Consider the following 20,710-nt stretch of genomic DNA (forward strand, 5'->3'; position numbering starts at 1 on the left):
CCACAGTCAGTTCTCTAACTGTGCTGGAAATTCAGTCTTCTCTGCTCCAATGAGCACACTTGTCCTGACATCTGCACAGCCTTTCACTGGAAAGCTCAGTGTGCTGCTGTGCCGTGCTCTTATGCAGCTAAGAACAGAGGGAATGTGATGACATAAAAAAAAGGGAAAAAAAGATTTTCATGTTTTTTTTTTTTTAATACCTATACACAAATGATTTGCCTTTCGTTTCTATTTTAAAATGAATGGGTTGTTTTACAATGTGAGGGTTTACAATCACTTTTAGCCGTGATATACATTAGGCATTGGACAGTGTTACATAGCCTTGTATCATAAGATTCCTAATATAATTTGGCTTCAAAGACAAATTTGTGCATGGGTTCCAGGCTCTGTATTATACCCCAAATACCAGGGTGAAACTACCAGGCTATAACCCAGATTTTTTTTCTCCTTGGGGTGCAGGATGGGGCAGGGCTGCCCCCTTTCACCCCTCCTCTTCGCGCTTGCCATGGAGTCTTTAGCTTATGCAATCATTCATAACCTAAACATCAACAGTTACACCAAGAGTGACCATGAATTTAAGCTGAGCATGATGTTTTACTTTTTTTTTTTTTTCAACAAATCTAGTAATCCTACTTTCTAACCTTTCAAGGTGTTGGAGATCTTCCATGACTGCTCTGACTTTTGTGTCAATCTTTCAAAATGTGCTGCTCTACCACTTAACTTGAAGAGTCCCTCCACCATTGCAATTAGAAATAACTTTGGGTTCTTGTGGTGTAGTGAGAAAATGCCATATTTGGGAATCCAATTACCCCCCATCCCTGAGCTCCCTATACCATGCTAATTACCCACCAGTGTTCACTCGCATCAGGAACATATTGACGCTATGGCACTCATACCGACGCTGTTTCTCAGGCAGAGTTATGACAATCAAAATGGCAATCCTGCCTAAACTACTGTTCTTTTTTCATAGCATTGCTGATTTATGTTTCTAAATCTACCATAGAAACTATTCAATTTGAAGTTGATAGTTTTGTTTGGATGGGCAACAGACACAGGCTTGGGAAATTGTTGGTATACAGACTCCAAGCTCAAGAAGGACTGGGTTTGCCCAATTTGTGGCACTATTATTTATCAGCATGATTTGCACAGTGCACACTACACCTACATATATATACTATGGCTCCAAGTCAAAACACTCTTAATAGACTATACACACCTGGGTTACTATGGTCGCTTCACCCAAGAGATGTAGCCCCCTCAATGCACTAGTATGCCAAGAGATGCATTTATAGTCTTTATATAATACAAAGTATAGACTTGTGTCTTTCACCTTCCCTTTAGTATCCTATCTGGAAGATATCAACTTCCCTGGGGCATATTCATCTAGATCCAACTTTTCACATTGGGTGGACCATAACTTGGTCTCTTTAAATTCAATATTGGTTGATTCACATTTTTGCTCCTTCATTCAATCCAACAAATGCATGATTTTCCCAACTGCGTAAGTTTCAAATACATACAAATTTCACACTTCTACAGCACCAACTACACACTGACCCTCAAGAAACCTTTCACCATTTTCAAGCAGGTATGTATTTTTTCACTCACATCTAAAAACGTCATGGGTTGCTTAACGGCCTTAAATTTTAAGATAAATCCTCCTGATGGTCCAATGGGAAGCCAAAGCTGCATTCAAATGATCCACCTCTTATTGGTTAGGTATGCTCTCAAATCCCCATACATGAACACCCTCTATTGTGGTTCAGTAAACAGATTCACACCAGGTGGTACATGACGCTAGTTAAACTCCATACAATCTATTTCTCTGTACCCGCTACTTGCTTTAAAGGATGCCAAGATCGTTGTACTCTCACTCACACATTTTGGAGCTGCATAGAATTATACCCTAATGGCAGCACGCAGCTAGAAAAACTGCACAAATACAGCCTCCCAACTTACTCTTATGCTACCAATGTGTTTCCTTCCATCCCAGACGTGCCTCCTCCATGTAAAAGGTTACTACATTCCTTATTTAGCACCATTTAATGGGTCATTGCTCTAAATTAAAGATCTGGTCTAGTAATATGGTCTCAAGTTGTCTTCCAAATGGAATTCAAATTTGGAAAAAATCTACACCACCATTTATGACACCATGCTGTTTTTTTAAAGGAAATGGGAATACTGGTCCTCGTATTAATTATCTTCCAGCTATTTCCAGTCATCCCGGATCTCATAGGTTTGCCTATAATTTATTTTTTAGTATGTACTCATTGCTAGATAATCTACAAGAATTGTCAAGTACTGGGATAGTTTATCTGTTTTTTTTAGACATTATCACTCTTTACGGCTTTAAAAATGTTGCCCCTTGTATGATTTCTTGACTCATTATATTTTGTCCCATGTAAAATGTATTATTTGGATCTCCAATATTTGCACAATTGCCTTTTTGTCATGCCAGTTTGTTGCTACATCGATTGCCACTGCTGTACTTCTGACTTTGTCTTGAACCCAATAAAAATGCTTGTGCGCTGAGCACAATAAAATGCAGAAGCATCACTCACATACTTGCTCAACTGCTGTTTCATTTCAGGATCGATTCATTTCTGAAAGAGGAAAATTATAAGATCTTCCCAGGAACAGCCTGAAGGGTGGATACAATGCCTTGCAGTTCTCCCTGGAGCTACTCTTATGTGCACGATCCTGGAACTAAAAACGTAAGCAAAGAGCTAACAGAACAGCCTCCTCTGTAAATTGCAGCACTACTTTGTCCACCAGCTCTTAAACTAGCAGCTGATTTTTATGTGATTGGCTCATATATGTGTGATTTACACAGTGCATGTTCCCCAAACAGAAGTTCTGCGAAGCGACAAAGAGTAAACAGGGACAGTCATCTTTAAAAACTGGAGATTTTGTGTGCTGGGGGAAGGAAACATAGTAGAGACCAGAGAGCGAGGGGAATCTCACTGGGCAAAGGCCAATATGTGTGCTAAAGGTTGGACATCACTGGTAAAACAGTCTCCGTTCAACTAAATTCAATAGCAGAGAAGAATTCCCCAGTATCTAGGAGACGGTACACCTTATGCATTACAAAGGACAAGATAGGATATAATAATTTTGAAGATCTTACCTGGCAAAAACCTTACAAAACGAGGCATGAAATGAAACTGTGGACACACAGCAATATTATCTTCAGCAGTTGGACCTAAATAAACACAAAATCATAAATGTAATTATATCCAATCGAAAACATCACAGAAAAATGTGATTTCAGATAGTATATAGAAGTTATATTTCTAGCACACTAAGGCTTTCTAGCACACTAAGGCTTTGTTCTCATGATGTGTGTATAAAAACCCATGAAAAAAAACTGCACAGATTTGACCTGCAAAGAATACTTTGGGCTTGTTCACACCATGTACAGAGACCTGCATTTCCCATTGTAGGTCTCTGCAAAGACAAAAAGAACACAAATGGTTTCTATGTGTCCTGTTCTCACCACAATGTTGGTATCATGTATCACGTGCAGAAAAAGCATACATGTTGCAAATATCCGTACAAAAAAATCCCCACATGACACCAGTGTTGTGTTGTCACCAGGACACACAGAAAACAATTGTTTTCTTTGTCTACTTGTACAAATAGGTGCAGGGAAACAGATATCTCTCCAAATGGTGTGAACAAGGTCTAAAACACTTAAGGGAAATTTTTTATGAAAAAAAAAAAAAAAAGATATATAAAATTGATATGCATACTATTTATTTGCTGTTATTTAGAACTACCTATGCTGTACATTTAAAACTGTAGCCACTATAATTGTCCTAAATTGTAAAAAAAATAAAAAATCAAATGTCACTGCCCTGCAATACAGCAAGCTATGGGCTATTTGTACTTTCTATGTGAACCCCATTTGATTCCCTGCTTCTGTGAATGTCTAACTGCTTTACTAAGAAACCTACACTGAGATAGATACAAGCAGGCACAGGTACAGGCAACCCCTGCAATAAGTGTTTCTTATGTGGTGACATACTTTCTAAGTTTCAGCGTGGCCTAAAGAGATGCATACACTGCAACTTTTCTTGTTTTAACACCGAGGCTGGAGAATATAATGAACTCTCTTAATAAGATATCAGTTTTAGAAAGGACATAGTAAGGCACAATGCAATTTTTTTTAGAACAGGGAAAGGTGAGAATCAGTCAAAAATGTTTGCTAAATTATAGAAATGTATATGGGTCACCAACAGAGATTTTTTTTTTTTTTTTAACAAAAGCACAGCTTCATTGTAAATGTATCTTGCACCTTTTTAAACTGTACAGAGGACACATATTATAGCTGGCAAACATTCCATTTTCAAAACATTTAATTTCCAAATACCAAGGATGCAGATCTGGTGTTGCTTTCTTTTTCTTGTTTAATATGTTTTTATTTGAAAAAGGAACCAAACATTACAACATTTGACAATCAATTAAGCAATGAAAATAAAATTTTCTGAGAATACAAGGTGACATTAATATGAGTCAGAACAGCAGGGTCACTCATTCTGTCTATGGAAGCAGAAATATAGCGTCAGGTCATTGCCTGGGACTGAGTCAAGAACAACCTCAGTGAAACAGTGTCAAGCAATAAGGGGATCCAAAGCATAAACAAAGATAAAATAATTAGGTAATAGTCATATTATAGATAAAATTGAAACAGAAAAAGCTAGAATAAAAGAAGAGGTGAGACGAGAAAGAGGCTAAGAGGAATGGGGGAAAAGAAAAGAACATAGAGGAGATAGAAGAGAAGAAGATGGTGGGGGGGGGGGGGGGGGCTGGACAGCGGGGGAGTGTATCCCTGTAAGAAGGATCAATACATTCAACTGATGACAAACCCTGAAAAGAAGCATCATGAAGGTCTCGAATCAAGAGGGTTGGGAACGAGCCCTCTCTCCTCTGGCTCAGACGAGGACATCATCAATGCGGTATAAGTATCTGAGCTTTTGAAGGTGAACCAACCGGCCCATATTCTAGCATGTGTGGTAGTGTCACCTCTGGCAACATAGGTGAGGTCCTCCAGGAGACAGATTTAATTTACTTTCCGGAGCCATTGCTGGATTGTGGGAACCTCTGGGCAACCCCACAAGCCAGGAATGAGAGCCTTCGTGTTGAGAAAGTGGAGCAAAATTGAACGCCTATATAGGCCGATAGCTTCATGGGTGCAATGGAACAGAATAAGCCACGGGTCAAAAGGTACGGATAGGTGAGAGATATGTTGTATTAAAGCAATAATCTCTGACATGTATTTATGAATCCAAGGGCACAACCACCATATATGGGAATGAGATGCATCATTCCCACAACCCCTCCAGCATAAAGGGTTGTTGGCAGGGAACATTCTATGTAGCTTAAGCGGTGTGTAGTGCCCACCTTGCCAGGAGTTTGTAGTTAAGTTGGTGTTGCTTTCAGAACATGAATGCATTCTGAATGAATTGACCGAATGCACATTAGGAATTATCCCCCTCGTTATTACGGTTATGTCATATCTGTGGTCTTTTTTTAGATGTGATGCTTATTTCTTAAACTACAGAACACAAATATGGTTGTAAAAAAGATATATAAACAGGGATTCAAAATATAGTAATAATGTACAGTATAGATTCAGAATGTAAAACTAAACTGTTTATTAATATTAGAAAGCAGTTGCTGTGTAGAAGCTGTCCAACCAAGTGAGGATTTTTTTTTCACATTCTTGGATCATCAAAGAGTCAACATTTTTGCCAATGGATGTGGTAATGTATACAGAAATCTTCAATTCAATTTGGTCTTAGTTTAAAAGGAAGCAATCACTGTAATAATGACCAAATTATTTCAGTACTAAGGTTAACTGGCACAAAGCATGCAGATTATGAGTCCTAATTTCACTTTCCCTTTCCCTGATCTGCTTGCTAAATCTAAGCTGATGTCTGAATGTATTGAACCCATAGATTGCCAGACGAGAATGATTTTTAGAAGGAGGGCAGCAATTACAGCTCCTGTCCTTGCAGTATCTAAGTACATTGTTTATTTTAACAACATACTATTCCGAATCAAAGAAGCACCCATTTACTTCAATATCATTTTAGATGAATGGTACCTGAAATGTAATGTAATATTTATCTACATTTAAGATGGCCAATGACAAGCATTCTTAACTTAAAAAAAATAGTGTGAATTCTTGTGTTTAATAATGAGCATAACCTCCATAACTGGAAATAACTCCAACCAAGCTCTTTTTGTAGATGCTGATGAGACATGGGCCACAGTTATGAAGCATTTAGGCCATTCTTGCATGTAGAACTGTTAAATGTTCACATATACTTCTGGGATGTCATCCTTTATAATCCTACTTTAGATTATACCACAGCATTATTGAGCTTTAGACCAAAATTCTACCATTCTAAAATGAAGATTTTTGTTCTCTTTTGTGACCCTGTTTTCTAATCTACTCTTGCTGAAGAATTTTCACATAGGACTTGTACCCATATTGAATCTATGTTGTCCAGACTCTGAGAAAGCAAGTTTTGCTATACGCCATAATAGTCAACATTATGACTATTATGTGTTAACATGCAGTTTATTAATTTTCGAATAACCTTTTTAACTAAGCAGAATGGTTTTTACAAAAGCAATTGTTGTTTTCACAGCATGTAGAAGAAGTTCTAAGAAAAAAAAAAAAAGAAAAAAAGAAAAAAATAAAGAATGTGGAAAGATTTCAGGAAATCCCCTAATAGCACAGTCGTTCAGGGTTACAATTTTCAATGCAACATATGGATATATTGATATAATGAATAAATCGGGGGGGCGTGGCCGGCAGCCGACGGAGATGGCCGCGTGAGTGAAGAGCTCTAACACTCCCGGTCTCTCCGCAACGATTCCAGCGACGTGGGTGAGCGACTCCGACTCCAGTGGCCCTTAAGACACTTGCGGACACTACAGGCGACCATGGGGAAGAGAAAGGACCGCGGAAGACCTCGTAAGTTAACGGACTTCTTTGCCTCAACCAGCACTCCGAGGTCCCAAAATGGCGCCGAGGCCTACCCGAGGGCTGGAAGCGCCGGAGCCTCGGGCGGATCACCTCCCGGGATCGGGGGGGATCCGAGCTTAAGGTCATCCTCCGCTAGCAGCAAGTCCTCCCAGGGGGGATCCCCGTCCCGCAGCCCACAAAAAGCGGCCCCTAAGCGGTCCGAAGCTCACCGCTGCGCTGGGGACAATAGCGCGGGCCCTAGCTCTCTGGACAGCACTTTAGAATTTTACGCCAATATAAAGGACTTTCCCACGACGGGACAACCGCTTACGGATGTCACCATGAAAGACATGCTAATGTCCATAAATGGCGCTTTTCACAGGGAAATAGTGGCCTGTGTCAACGGCATAAAAACGGAGGTGGTGGACCTGGGAGGCAGGGTGGATCACATAGAAAATAAAATGGAGGAGTTTTCTATAGCCCACAATGAACTAGTAGATGATCATAATGCGAAGGGGGATGAATTGGAGACCCTAAAGAGCAAGATGGCGGACCTGGAGGACAGGGCCCGCCGTAATAATGTGAAGCTGAGGGGGGTCCCAGAGTCAGTCCCCCCTTCTGAACTGCGAGCATATGTACAAGCCATGTTGCTGGCTCTCATTCCGGACATACCGGTGGTAGAAGCGGTGGTGGATCGTGCACACCGCCTGCCAAAGCCGCAACATCTACCCGAAAAAATCCCAAGGGATGTTATAGCACGTATACACTTTTATCACATTAAAGATGACCTCATGCGCTTTGCAAGGAACACCTCCCCACTTCCAGCACCGTATCATGGATTATCGGTGTACGCAGATCTATCTCAATTTACCATGGCGGCTCGGAAAAAATTGATCCCTATGACCAAGCTACTCCGTAACAACCAAGTAAAATACTCCTGGGGATTTCCTACCAAACTCCTCATTGTTAAGGATGGTCGCACGCATGTCATCCGATCAGTGGAGGAAGGGTTTGCCCTGACCAAGAAATGGGGTCTCCTACCGGACCCACAGGAATCCTCTACCAGAGTGGAACCCTCTCGTTTGGAGCCTGAGTGGCGGCGGGTCAACAGATGAGTTTATGGCTACAGCATCGGCTTTAGGGCTAATAGTCACATGGGTCTCATGCGGATAATCAGCCCCATACGGTTTCTTCTTTGTGGCCAACTTTGTTACTTTTTCTTTTCGTTTTTTTATATTTGGTCTGCTTTGGAGGATTTGCTACCTGGATGAGTCGGAGTCCAGGAGTGACCGGGTGATTGGAGCTGAACCCCCTTCACCTGTGCCTGCGATATTATCGCATGATGGGGTATACCCCATACCCTTCGTTAAGTGTTTGCTATCTCTTTTTTGTTCTCTTTTGTTGTGTCTCACAGTTTTTTAGCCTCAATGACTGCTACGATGCTCTGGAAACTACCACTCTAATGACCAAGGACAGAAACTCTGGACCATGTTTACAACGTCAGCAATGGTATGTGAATGCACCTATACGTGTGAACTGTAAGTACTGTCTCCTTCGACCTAGCCTGTTCCCTCTGTTCCCGCCCGGGAGATATTTTTGCCTTTTCTCACCTGAAGGATTTTTTCTTTTTTCTCATTACTTTGAAATCAAGGACTGCCATGTGGACCTATCTTCTCTTATCCTGCTTGTAAATGGTTATTAATATAGTTTCCATTAATGCTCACGGTCTCAATAGCCCCTTCAAGCACAGGTCTCTTTGGCGGGAGGCCCGTGCTCTCAGGGGCGATGTTGTGTGTGTACAGGAGACCCACTTCGCACGGTCCAAGTCACCTAAGTGTTCTGACAAGCTATACCCGCATGTTTTTACCTCTTCTGGTGACACTAAGAAAAAAGGAGTGCTCATTGCGATTAAAGGCTCCGTGGCCTTTCAGTTGCATGACATAGTCCCCGATGACGCAGGACGATCTTTAATATTGATCTGTGACATTAATAATATTACCTATACAATTGTAAATCTATATGCTCCCAACCAGGGACAACTCAGGTTTCTGAGGGCGCTTGTGAAGAAGGTGGACCGTGTGAAGAGGGGTCTCACAGTGTATTGTGGGGATTTTAATTGCATTGGGGATGCTCAGTTTGATTGCTCTCCCGCTCAGGGAAGGACGAGGGCTACCCTTCAAAAGTTTCTGCATTCCTCTAATCTGTATGACGTATGGCGCTGCCTTAACCCTGCAGAGAAGGATTTCACTTACTACTCGGCCCCTCATGGATCCTATTCGAGGTTGGATCTATTTGTGGCTGACTTGCAATTTCTGCGAGTGGTTGAAAAATCTACAATTCACACAATGTCCTGGTCTGACCACGCTCCGGTCTCTGTGGCAGTCTCGGAGCCCCATATGACCACCCCAGTCCATCTGTGGCGCAACAATGCTTCCTTGCTCCGGGACGTGGGCCATCGGGAGCGGTTGGGTGGTCGGATCCGGGAATACTTTGAACATAATGACACTCCGGGGATGGATGTCTTCACGCTTTGGTGTGCCCATAAGGCATTTGCTAGGGGAATCTTGATCCAGCAGGCGTCTAGAGTTAAGAGAGAGAGGGCCCAGGCTGTGAAGATGCTTCTAGAGCAATTGCGCTCTCTGGAGGCCGCTCATAAATCGGACCCTATTCCTTCTAAGCTGGAAGAGCTAACAGCCTGTAGACAGCTGGTTAGGGATAAACTTTTAGAGGACCATCAGAGACTTCTATTCCAAACTAAGGCACGTTACTACTCCCAGGGTAACAAATCAGGCAAGATGTTGGCCAATTACTTGAAGAAAAGGCAGCAAAAGGCTAAGCTTTCTTCTATCAGGGATCCTAAAACAAATTCACTGGTGCATCACCCAACTGCAATCGCTAATGCCTTTGCCAATTACTATACTTCATTGTATAACCTTAAAGAGGACGGCAATACTCCGCAGCCCTCGGATTCCCTTATTGCTTCATTCCTAGACTCTTTACGACTTCCCACTGTGTCAGAACATATGTTGCAAACCTTGAACTCCCCCATAACGGAGGAGGAGGTGCAGAAAGCTATATTGTCAATGCCCTTAAATAAATCCCCTGGAGCAGACGGCTTCTCGGTCGAGTATTACAAGGCGTTTCAGCATACCCTAACCCCGTATCTCTGCAAATTGTTCAATGCGGCTGCGCAGCGCTCCTCCTTCCCGGAGGAAATGCTGCAGGCAGTCATAGTTCCACTCCCCAAGCCTGGTAAATCACCCGATGCGCCCCAAAACTTTCGCCCCATATCCCTCCTGAATTCGGATCTAAAGCTATACGCGAAAATATTAGCAGTACGATTGGCGGAGGTGACTCCCGGCCTGGTCCAAGAGGATCAGGTGGGATTCGTGAAGGGTCGGCAGGCACCGGATGGAACTAGGAGAATGCTGGATCTATTGCAGATCGCTGAAAAACGAAAGGTGCCCTCGGTGTTCCTGACGTTAGATGCTGAAAAAGCGTTTGACAGGGTGCACTGGGGGTACCTAAGGGCGACCTTAGCTAAATTCGGGATTCAGGGGCCTATGTTCTCTGCGATTTCGGCACTCTACACAACACCTTCGGCCAGGGTGTTTACATCTAGTGCGTTATCAGAAAAATTTGCAATCACTAATGGTACGCGCCAAGGGTGCCCGTTGTCCCCACTCATCTTTTCCCTAGTAATGGAACCCCTGGCAGAGGCCATTAGAAGCGACCCGGGAATATCTGGAATTAAAGTGGGGGGCAGGGACCACAAAATTGGGCTTTTTGCGGACGATGTGATTCTTACTTTGACCTCCCCGATGACGTCTCTTTGCAGCTTGCAGCGACAACTAGATGCATTTGGAGCCATCTCCTACTATAAACTGAATGTGACTAAATCTGTGTGCCTGTCGACCTTTCTATCCGCTAAGGAGCTGAGGTTGCTCAAAACTCAGTATCCCTTTCAATGGTCAAATAAATCACTCCCATACTTAGGTATATCTTTGGTGGCTCCGACATCTCAAACATACCAGGTCAATTTCTCTAAATTGTTATCTACAGTAATGGAGGACCTAACACATATTGCATCTTACGAGCTGTCCTGGTTGGGGCGTATAGCTGCGCTCAAGATGTTGGTGCTGCCGAAGATTTTATATTACTTTAGGACAATCCCGGTGGTGATCCCATCATCCTTCTTCCGTAACATGGACAAAATGTTCAGGAAGTTCTTATGGGGGGGCAAAGTACCGAAGATTCCGTATTCTGTGTTAATCAAATCCAGGGCTAAAGGGGGGACAGGCTTCCCATGCCTTCGGAAGTACCATTCCGCGGCTTTGTTAGATCAGGCAAAAGCCTGGTTCGATCCTGAACCAGATAAACTTTGGGTACATCTAGAAAGGGCAGTAGTGGCAAATAAGGACCTCCCTGCCCTACTGTTGGCATCACTAGCGAAACGTGAAGTTTACACCCCCGATTTGGCCTCTCTTAGGGCCACTCTAGGGGCCTGGGGGGAGGTGCAAGCATTGACAGGGATCCCTAGGACTAAGATGACCTTGAGGTTAGCAGCTTATGAATATCTCATTCCTACATTGAGGATTCCTCCTGGGGAGCTACCGCGATCTGCCACATATGGGGAACTGCGTGCTAAGTGTTCGGACAAGCCTTCCTTTTTTTGGGCCCAACTGCATCACTACCACATTAAATACCCTGATCCAACAATTAAAGTACCCTCGGAAGTATGGGAATATATGCTCAATGGATATCATAAGTCGAAGGGTCTTTCGTGGTTCTATCATACACTGCAGAACCAATTTAGAAATAGCAAGTCGGCCTCCGTGGCAGCCTGGGAGGCAGATTTGGGGGAGGAGTTTTCAGAGCGGGACTGGGAGGTGGCTGTCCGCGCTGGCTATTCCTATTCCCACTGCACTACTCACTGGGAGGTGGCCCTAAAAATTCTCCAACGCAGCTATTTAACTCCTGTGAGATTGAGGAAAATGTTTAAAGATATTGCCCCTACCTGCTGGAGAGGATGCGGGGAATCGGGAACGCTGTTTCATCTTTTGTGGCAGTGTAAAAGACTCAAGAGCTACTGGGCGGCTGTGTTCGCTCTACTACGGTCATTGACCGGGGAACCGATTCTGATGTCCCCAGCTCTGGCCCTCTTGAACCTGGGGATCCAAAAGATTCCTCCCCTCCACCGAACATTAGCTGCCCATGTCCTGACAGCAGCGAGACTGACAATTACAGCAGCTTGGAGGTCTGACGCTGCTCTTACGACATTGGAGGTTATCAACAGGGTACGTTCTCAATACTCTTATGAGAAATTTTTTGCTAATATGCATGGTCGAAGTTTGCAGTTTGAACAGGTATGGAGTCGTTGGTCACTGAAATACACGGGGTAGGGCTAGTCCTGCACCGGGGAATTTCGCCACGCTTATTTCTATTTGATTTTGAATGTTGACTAGTTACTGTATCTGAGGCTAAGGTTAATGACTGTCCAGTTGATAGTCTGGTATACCAATAAGTTGCTTATTCAGTTGCACAAGGGTTGAAGAGTATTTGGCGGTGTAAGTGCCCACCACCTTGGACTCTCATTAGAGAATAGGGGGGGGCCCCGGGGGTCAGTGCCCGGACCTTGTGGGGTGTAGTGGGGGGCCGAGCTGGGCCACAGTATTGTTCCCGTCAGGGGTGGCCGGGCTTGGCCTTCCTGCTGGGCCCCTGAGGGAGTTTCGGGTCTGGGGCTGGTCTGGGGGGTGTATTATAACACCGACTGTTGGTGGAGCCAAGTGTGCAATGTTCATCGTGATTGTTACTTTCTTCAACCAGTGTACCTGTATATGATGTAATTGTTATTTGTTCTTTTTGGAAAAACCTAATAAAAACTATTGGAAAAGATATAATGAATAAATCTACTTGCCTCTAGGGAGAATGCAAAAAAACAAATGAATGCACACCACAACATAAAACAAGAACACATCTGTCTCCACACAGATCTTTTCACCAGGTAGGTTGCGCTAGGTACTACCGATTAATTCCAGCTTTGACAACACTAGGTGGGCGGCATTCGAGTCATCAATAGAAGTAACAGTACCAAAGGGAAAAAAAAAAACATACAGGATAGGTCTGCAAATGGGCACATTTATTAAGAATCTCCAGATTACAAATCCTTAGTATATGGACCCTGTATTGTTAACAGAATTTGTATGGCACATCAAATATAGTGTAGAAATAAGTTAAAATTATCAAAACAATAAGATTTTTGTACTTACTGCAAAATACTTTAGGTAATCACTGAGGGATGCAGGAAGATGTTTAAAGAGGTTATACTGCTGCTTAACTGAGGTTGGGATATTTGCAAAAAATAAAAACATTAGGTCAGCACTCATATAATTCCTCCTCCAACCATTATGGTTCAGTTTAGTCAGCAAGTAGTAAAAGAGCAAATAACAGAGGAGCGGGATCTGTGTTCCTCAAAGGACTTCCAGAAAAAATATTTTACAGCAGTGCAACTGAGAGGTGGACAACAGTCATTAAGAGAACCAACAGATGCAAAGATCATACAACAAAGTAGGATACATCTGTTAAGGAAATCCTCCTAAAAGAGAGGAAAGGTCCCACCCCACCCTGGGCAGAGTACAGCGAATAGTGGGATGACTTGGTCCAGAGAGACAAACTTGGTACCTTGACCAAAATCCAAACTTTCTAACTCAGAGCAAAAGAGCAAACAAGACAGAAACCACACGGAAAGAGGGGGATACTAAAAGGGGATTCCCCAACAATTGTATGAAAATGTAAAGAAGTGAAAGGGAACATTTTTCTACACACCCAGAAAATACAGAGTAAGCAGAACCAAAATGACCAATGCAAGATAGTTGTTTATTCAAATCTAGATAAGGACTGAAAATGATAGGACCTTTGGCTTTGCATGTACTGCCAAAATCTAGAAAATCAACATTCTTCAGGGAAGGTTTCCTGAGTGCTTCAAAATGGGGAAGCCAGAAATAGCACAAGGGTGGCCTTAAGGGCCAGCATTGTAAGCAGAGTCTAGAATAGCTGTAGGAAACCGAAACGTTTACTAATCCCCTATATGGTATTAGGCAGGGCACAAGGAAGGAAGAACAATGTATTCATTGAGTAAGGGCTCCACGTAAGAGAGACTAACACCTAAACACATTTGACCAATGTGATAGTCACCAAAAAAGCCACGTTCCAGGAGAGATCATCCAAGGGAAGTTCCTAATGGATTCAAACAGTGACTTCTGCAGAGCAGAGAACACCAAATTAGGATCTCAAGGAAGCCCAGGGTGCTGTATTGGGGGTATGATATGTGAGACACCTCGAATGAAGGTTTTCACAAGTAAAAGGGAAGCCAAAGGTTTCTAAAATAGAATGGACAAGGCTGAAATCTGTCCCTTAAGTGTATTTAGAGCCAAATTTTGGTCAAGTCCTAACCGAAAGAAGACCAAAATATAATGTAATAAAAAATCTCTGGGGCTGGAATGCCTATGTTCACAACAAGCAAAAAGGATTTCCAGGTATGTTAGTACATTTTTTTTCGAGGAGACTTTTCTGGCTTTGAAAATGTGTGAATGACAGAATGAGATATACTGTACCCCTGTCCTTCAAGACCTCGGTTTTAACAGCCATGTCATAAAAAACAGTATCTGAGAAGCATGATGAAGCAGACAGCCTTAGAAAATCAAGTCTGGTCTGTTCAGAAAAGGCCAGGGGCTGTCTCCCAAAAGTTCGAGTAGGTCTGTGTACCAGATTCTTTTGGGCCAGTTTGGTGCAATGAGAATCACCAATTTCTTGGCTCCCTTTATTTTGCAGAGCAGTCCATGAAGAATTCATACTGGAAGAAAAGCATATACAGTATTAACCTCAATTGAGTCCAGGAAATTACCAAGGAATTTGATGTCAGAGCTAGAAAATCTTTGGTTCTGGCCACAAACAGGGGTAACTTGTTTTTGAACCTGGAGGCCAGAGTGTCCACATTTGGAGTCCCCCATTTCTAAAATAGCAGGCTGATGATGATTGGGCCAAGGAACCATTACCTTGTTCTAGGTGTTGACAAATTAATCCACCTGGCAAATGTTAACTCCAGGATGTGAACAGCAGAGATTCCTGGAGAAGACAGTGTTTTTCCACCCATGAGGTGATCAGATGTACTACTTTTAAGGTTGTCTGACTCCTGGTACTCCCGTGATTGATGTATAATATAGGCAACTGCAAAAGCATTTTGTAATTGTACCCCAAGTGGATGTCTCTGTAGAAGGGGGGATAAAGAGGTGCAGATCCAGTTTTATTGTTCTAAACATCATAGATGTTCATGGGGAGCTTTGCTTCCCTGTGTGGCCAGGTTTCCTGAACGGTGATGGACTGGAACACTTCTACCCAGCCTGTTAGGCTAGCATCTGTTTTTATGACCTTTTTATAAGTGTGTGGGAAACGACTTTCCTGTTTCCAGAGTTGGATTTGAAGTCCACCAAGCTAGGTGAAACATAGGTAAGTTGAGAGAGAAAGAGCAAGTTTGCTCCAGGCCAGCAAAATGTTTTGTTGCAGCAGCTCCCCTATTACTTACCTAAGCCCCATCTTGATCTAGCTATGTGGCACGAGAGACTTGGCTGAGACACAGCAGGGGAGAGCCATTGGCTCCCGATGCTGTCAATCAAAGTCAGTGAGTCAATGAGCCAAATAAGAGAGGGGGGGTGGGTCAGATCCAGGGCTCAGTGTCTGAATGGAGCAGCAACTCAGTTTGGGTGCCCCCATAGAGAGCTGCTTGCTGTGTGGGGCACTCGGCAGGAGGGAAGGGCCAGAAGTGGCAAGGAGGGAGCAGAGAAGAGGAGGATTGGGGCTGCTCTGTGAAAAACTACTGCACAGAGCAGGTAAGTATGACAGGTTTGTTATTGTTAAACAAAAAAAAAAAAAGGCTTTAGTATCACTTTAATCCTTAAGAAGAGGGGATATTACGAGGCAACACTACTTTCACGAGTAATTGAAAGGGGGAAAATAAAAAGGGAAAAGAGTTGGGTAAAAATAAAATCCACTATGAGTAGCACTCACTTAGGAAAAGTCATATGGATACCGGCACAATATAGGAAGTTGAATTTAATTACGCATATGATCACAAATCAAGCACTTAGAATATGGGATTTAATACATAAAAGACATAAATGGCAATACAATTCACCATTAAACCCTTTAAAATACATTATTTTTTTTCCACCAGGCCAAGAAAAAATGGGGGGAAAATGGATAGGTAATGACGACACACGTTTGAGAAATATTATGGAAAAAGGGCAAATATGCACAATAGCGTAATTAAAAGAGAAAAAATGTTAGAATCGATGAATGGCGCTATCGCCAGTTGAAGCACTTTGTGGCTTCCTTGTCAAAACCATTAAGAAGAGCAGATGACTTGCTCCCTTTCGAGCGGATCTGCTCTTCTGAGAAATACAAGAACAAGGTTTCAACTATATATAAAATATTGATTGATATGACAGGACAGTCGATACCGCCATTCATCGAAAAATGGGAAAGGGAATTGGGAGCACAGAATGAGGATTTTCACATAGAAAAAAGTTTAAAATTAATATACAGTTCTACAGTAGACGCAGACACAGCTGAAATGAATTATAAATGTATCGCAAGATGGTATATCACCCCTGATAAAGCCCATAATTATAAAAAAGAGAAATCAAAAAATTGTTGGAGAGGATGTGAAGAAGTAGGTACAATGGCCCATTTATGGTGGAATTGCCCAAAAATTAAAAAGTTCTGGAAGGAAATTCTAGTACTAATTAAAAAAATCACGGAAATAGAGATTCCGGAGGAACCCTGGTACTGTTTATTTCATGGTACAAAAAAGTCTGTAAGACAATACAAAGCTACACTGGTACCCCACATGATTAATGCCACAAAAGGATTAATCCCGTTATTTTGTCAGAAAGAAGAAGTTCCAACTATAGGAGATTGGGTACAGAGAGTGGAGAGAATAAGAACACTAGAATACTTAAGGGAATGGGAGGAGGACGATAAAGAGGAGGAGGGTAGAACCTGGGAAAATTGGAAGGAGTTTAAGAAAACAAGAATATACTAAATGGAGTGAAGAAAAAGAGAAAATCAATGAGCAATCACCGCCTGGTTACAAAAAATAGTACGCGTGTACATAGATGCAGTGTCCTATTCAAGGTTTAGCTGATCATGTCTTTAGGTCTCTGACCCAAAGAGAGATGCCACATCATCCTCACGGGCTCCTGGAACTGGACTTTGCAGCAACATTTATCTGGAGGAACAGGAGGATCATTTTAATACCTGAGTGGAGCGGTGGGTGTTTACAGTCCGGATGCACGTGGTGAGGTGAAGGGGATACCATTTTTTGCTCCAGCACGGGGGATCAGCCCATCCTTGAGCCCCATAAGGACACTGTGGACTTTTTATATGATATACATGGTCCATTTTAAAAACATTTACGGACTTTGTGGACTGTGTTTACATATTTAGGTGGTCCTTTATGGAACATCTTTAGCGCTGCTTGTGGATATTTGCCTTTATATACATATTCTATGAGGAGTGATATGCACCTTGTTTTTATGATTTATATGTTTTTAGGCAGCAGCTTCATTTATTACGCTTTTAAAAAAATTCTTATGGTATTTGGGTATATGAGCGCTGGGTGATTGAGATATCTGGGTTATTTAGGTTTTTCTCAGTCTTGATTGGTTATGATGTTACTCTGTCTCTTATTGGTTCCTTCAGTAGCCTATTTGGATTTCTTTTTTTTATGTTTGAATAACTTGCAAAACTCAATAAAAATATTATAAAAAAACAAAACAAAGCGCTGATGAAGTATGTTGAATGTCTACTATAGCCAGGTATTCCCTTCGTAACACAAAGATACTTATATAGGAATGTTAGGTCTAGGATAAGACAAATACCCCATTAGATTTTGGTACTGTGAACAAGTTTGAATAGAAATTATGAGAAATCTGTGCTTGGTCATATATTGCAAAAAAAAAACTCTTGGCAGCACCTTATTTAATTGTGATACCAACCAATCTAAAAAAATATATATATATATATATATATTATATATATATATATATATATAATATATATATATATATATATATATATATATATATATATATATATATATATATATATATATATATATATATATATAAGCAGTGCTCAAAGATCACATAAAGTGTAAGAAACACTTCCTAAAAAGGTGTCATGTACTTAATTAAAAAAACAACTAGGTGTGCAATATAGTGCAAGCGTGACCACGTGCAAATAATAAGTATGCAGCACAACTTTAATATCAACAATTAATAGCAAAACAACACTGAACAGTCCATGATAAGTGAAAAAGTCCATAAGCAATGTAAATCAATCCATCCAGAAAGCACACCTTGCATACGTAAACAGGTAAGGGATTCGTCACCAGCAGCAACCTCCTAGATAGGCCTCTTACCAGCTTTGCAGGACTATAAGTTATAATGGTCAAAGAGGCAAAAACAGCTGAACATCCAAGAGGGAGAGCGTCCGTCAATGGATCACAGATACCATAGAAGGACTCGAAAATGTCAAGGGAATAAAACAGTCATAGTGAAGCCCATCAAAAATTCAAAGTGTTTTATTCTAAAATAGTGGAAACAATTACAGAAGATAAACAGCTTTTATAGTGCTGATGTAAGATACAGCAGGCTGTTGGCTCGTACAATACCCCTGGGTAGCCCCCTGGCGTGTGTTAGTGTTGTCACCTCTAGGCCACTCCCTGACATGTTCATCATCAATGATGTCTTCGGAGGATGGGCCATCCAGCAACAATACTCAGGTAGGCTGTGCCCTTTAAACAATGCTCAATTGGTGCTAAGGGGCCCAAAGTGTGCTAAGAAAATATCCCCACACCATTACACTACCACCACCAGCCTGAACCGTTGATACAAGGCAGGATGGATCTATGCTTTCATGTTGTTTATGCCAAATTCTGACCCTACCATCTGAATGTCACAGCTGAAATCTAAACTCATCAGACCAGGCAACATTTTCTAATCTTCTATTGTCCACCTTTGGTGAGTCTGTGCGAATTGTAGCTTCAGTTTCCTGGTCATAGCTGATAGGACTGGCACCTGGTGTGGTCTTCTGCTGCTATAGTCCATCTGATTCAAGGTTTGATGTATTGTGCGTTCAGAGAAGGTATTATGTATATCTTTGTTGTAAGGAGTGGTTATTTTAGCTACTGTTGCCTTTCTATTATCTCAAACCAGTCTCCCCATTCTCCTCTGACATCAACAAGGAATTGCGTCCACATAACTGCCACTCCCTGGATATCTTCTCTTTTTCAGAACATTCTCTTTAAACTCTAGAGATGGTTGTGCGTGAAAATCCCAGGAGATCCACAGTTTTTGAAATACTCAGACCAGTCCGACTGGGACTAGTTCACTCATAGGTTATACACGAAAGGTGGCCGGTGATTTCTTGACATATAGAGTCCTTAACACTTTGCATCAAGTCTTCTTGCACTATGTCACTTTACCTTAGGGATTGATACATTCAATAGTGCAATGTTGTTGTTTGTTGTGTATAATATGGGGGTTTTTTATGGAGCATTTTAGCATCTTTTTTGTCATTTGTTTTCTATACATGTGGTCATCGTCATGTCAATCACCACATATATACACATATATAATTTTTGACTTAATCTACATAGTGGTTTGACATGATGATTCTGTATCCTTTTCAAGGTTCACATTTATATATTTGGAATAAATTCTAAACATAATAGATTTGTTCAATCAAGATGCTAAGTATACACTGTATAAGTTTGGAAAATGTGATTATTTGCCAGGCAAATTCCTATGAGGATGTTAAATTTAATGAAACGCGTCAGAGTATTACTAGTGCCTGATTATATTTGAATGCCTCTTACATTTGGAAACTCTGTAAGTGTATTTCTTTTTTCTTTTAATAAACCATCCATACGGTATTACACTATGTTGTCCCTTGGTTTATCCCTTTATATCCGTCCATGATTTGGGACTCCCGGGCATAACCTTCTGGAGCTATTTGGGGATTATTCACCTGTAGAGGTTCCCATGGTTTGGTGCTGTGGACATCTTCACATTCAGCCTGTATGACCCACTTGCTGTATAGTAATTTGGGTCCATACCATCTAGTGGGCACATTTGAATATCTGTGGTGTGGGACTTTTTTGCTTCAAGTCACTATTCCCGTGTGGATTTATTTGGACTTTTTTCACCTGCACTTTTTTGGACTTTTCCTTACAAATAAGTTTAAGGAGTTTTCACTCACCTCTTTATTATTCATTTCAGTTTATTGTGTATAACAATTAATTTTGTGTACATATTATAATTTTCATTTATTTGCTTTGTTAGTGCTGCACTGTTTATATATTTTATCTTGTTACAATCTATGTCGGTTGGAGTGCTAGCTGGTATTTTCACTTTCACAGTGTATACATATTTTTTATTTTGTTAGCACAGTTCGATACACTTTTTTTGCATTATACACTTATTGTGATTTTTTTTCCAAAAATATGTAGCATTATACATATTGGCCTAAAATTATGAAAAATTTGATTTTTATTATATTTTTTTTATTGGGAAAGTTTCATAGCAGAAATTAAAAAAAAAATTATATATATATTTCAGAATTGTCACTTTTTTTGTTTATAGCGCAAAAAATTAAAATTGCAGAGATGTT

The 20,710-nt window shown here is 41.4% G+C and overlaps 1 protein-coding gene across 1 annotated transcript in view; it reads right to left on the minus strand.

Moving 5' to 3' along the window:
• The window catches only part of DROSHA (drosha ribonuclease III), a 649,328-nt gene that overhangs the window by 391,545 nt on the left and 237,073 nt on the right, over positions 1–20,710 (minus strand). The window contains exon 12 of the mRNA XM_082259249.1: positions 3,128–3,202. Coding sequence (XP_082115375.1) covers positions 3,128–3,202 — 75 coding nt within the window. The remainder of the gene's footprint in view (positions 1–3,127; positions 3,203–20,710) is intronic.

This window comes from Pelophylax lessonae (assembly GCF_965119305.1).
Source record: "Pelophylax lessonae genome assembly, chromosome: 5".
Lineage (NCBI taxonomy): Eukaryota > Metazoa > Chordata > Amphibia > Anura > Ranidae > Pelophylax > Pelophylax lessonae.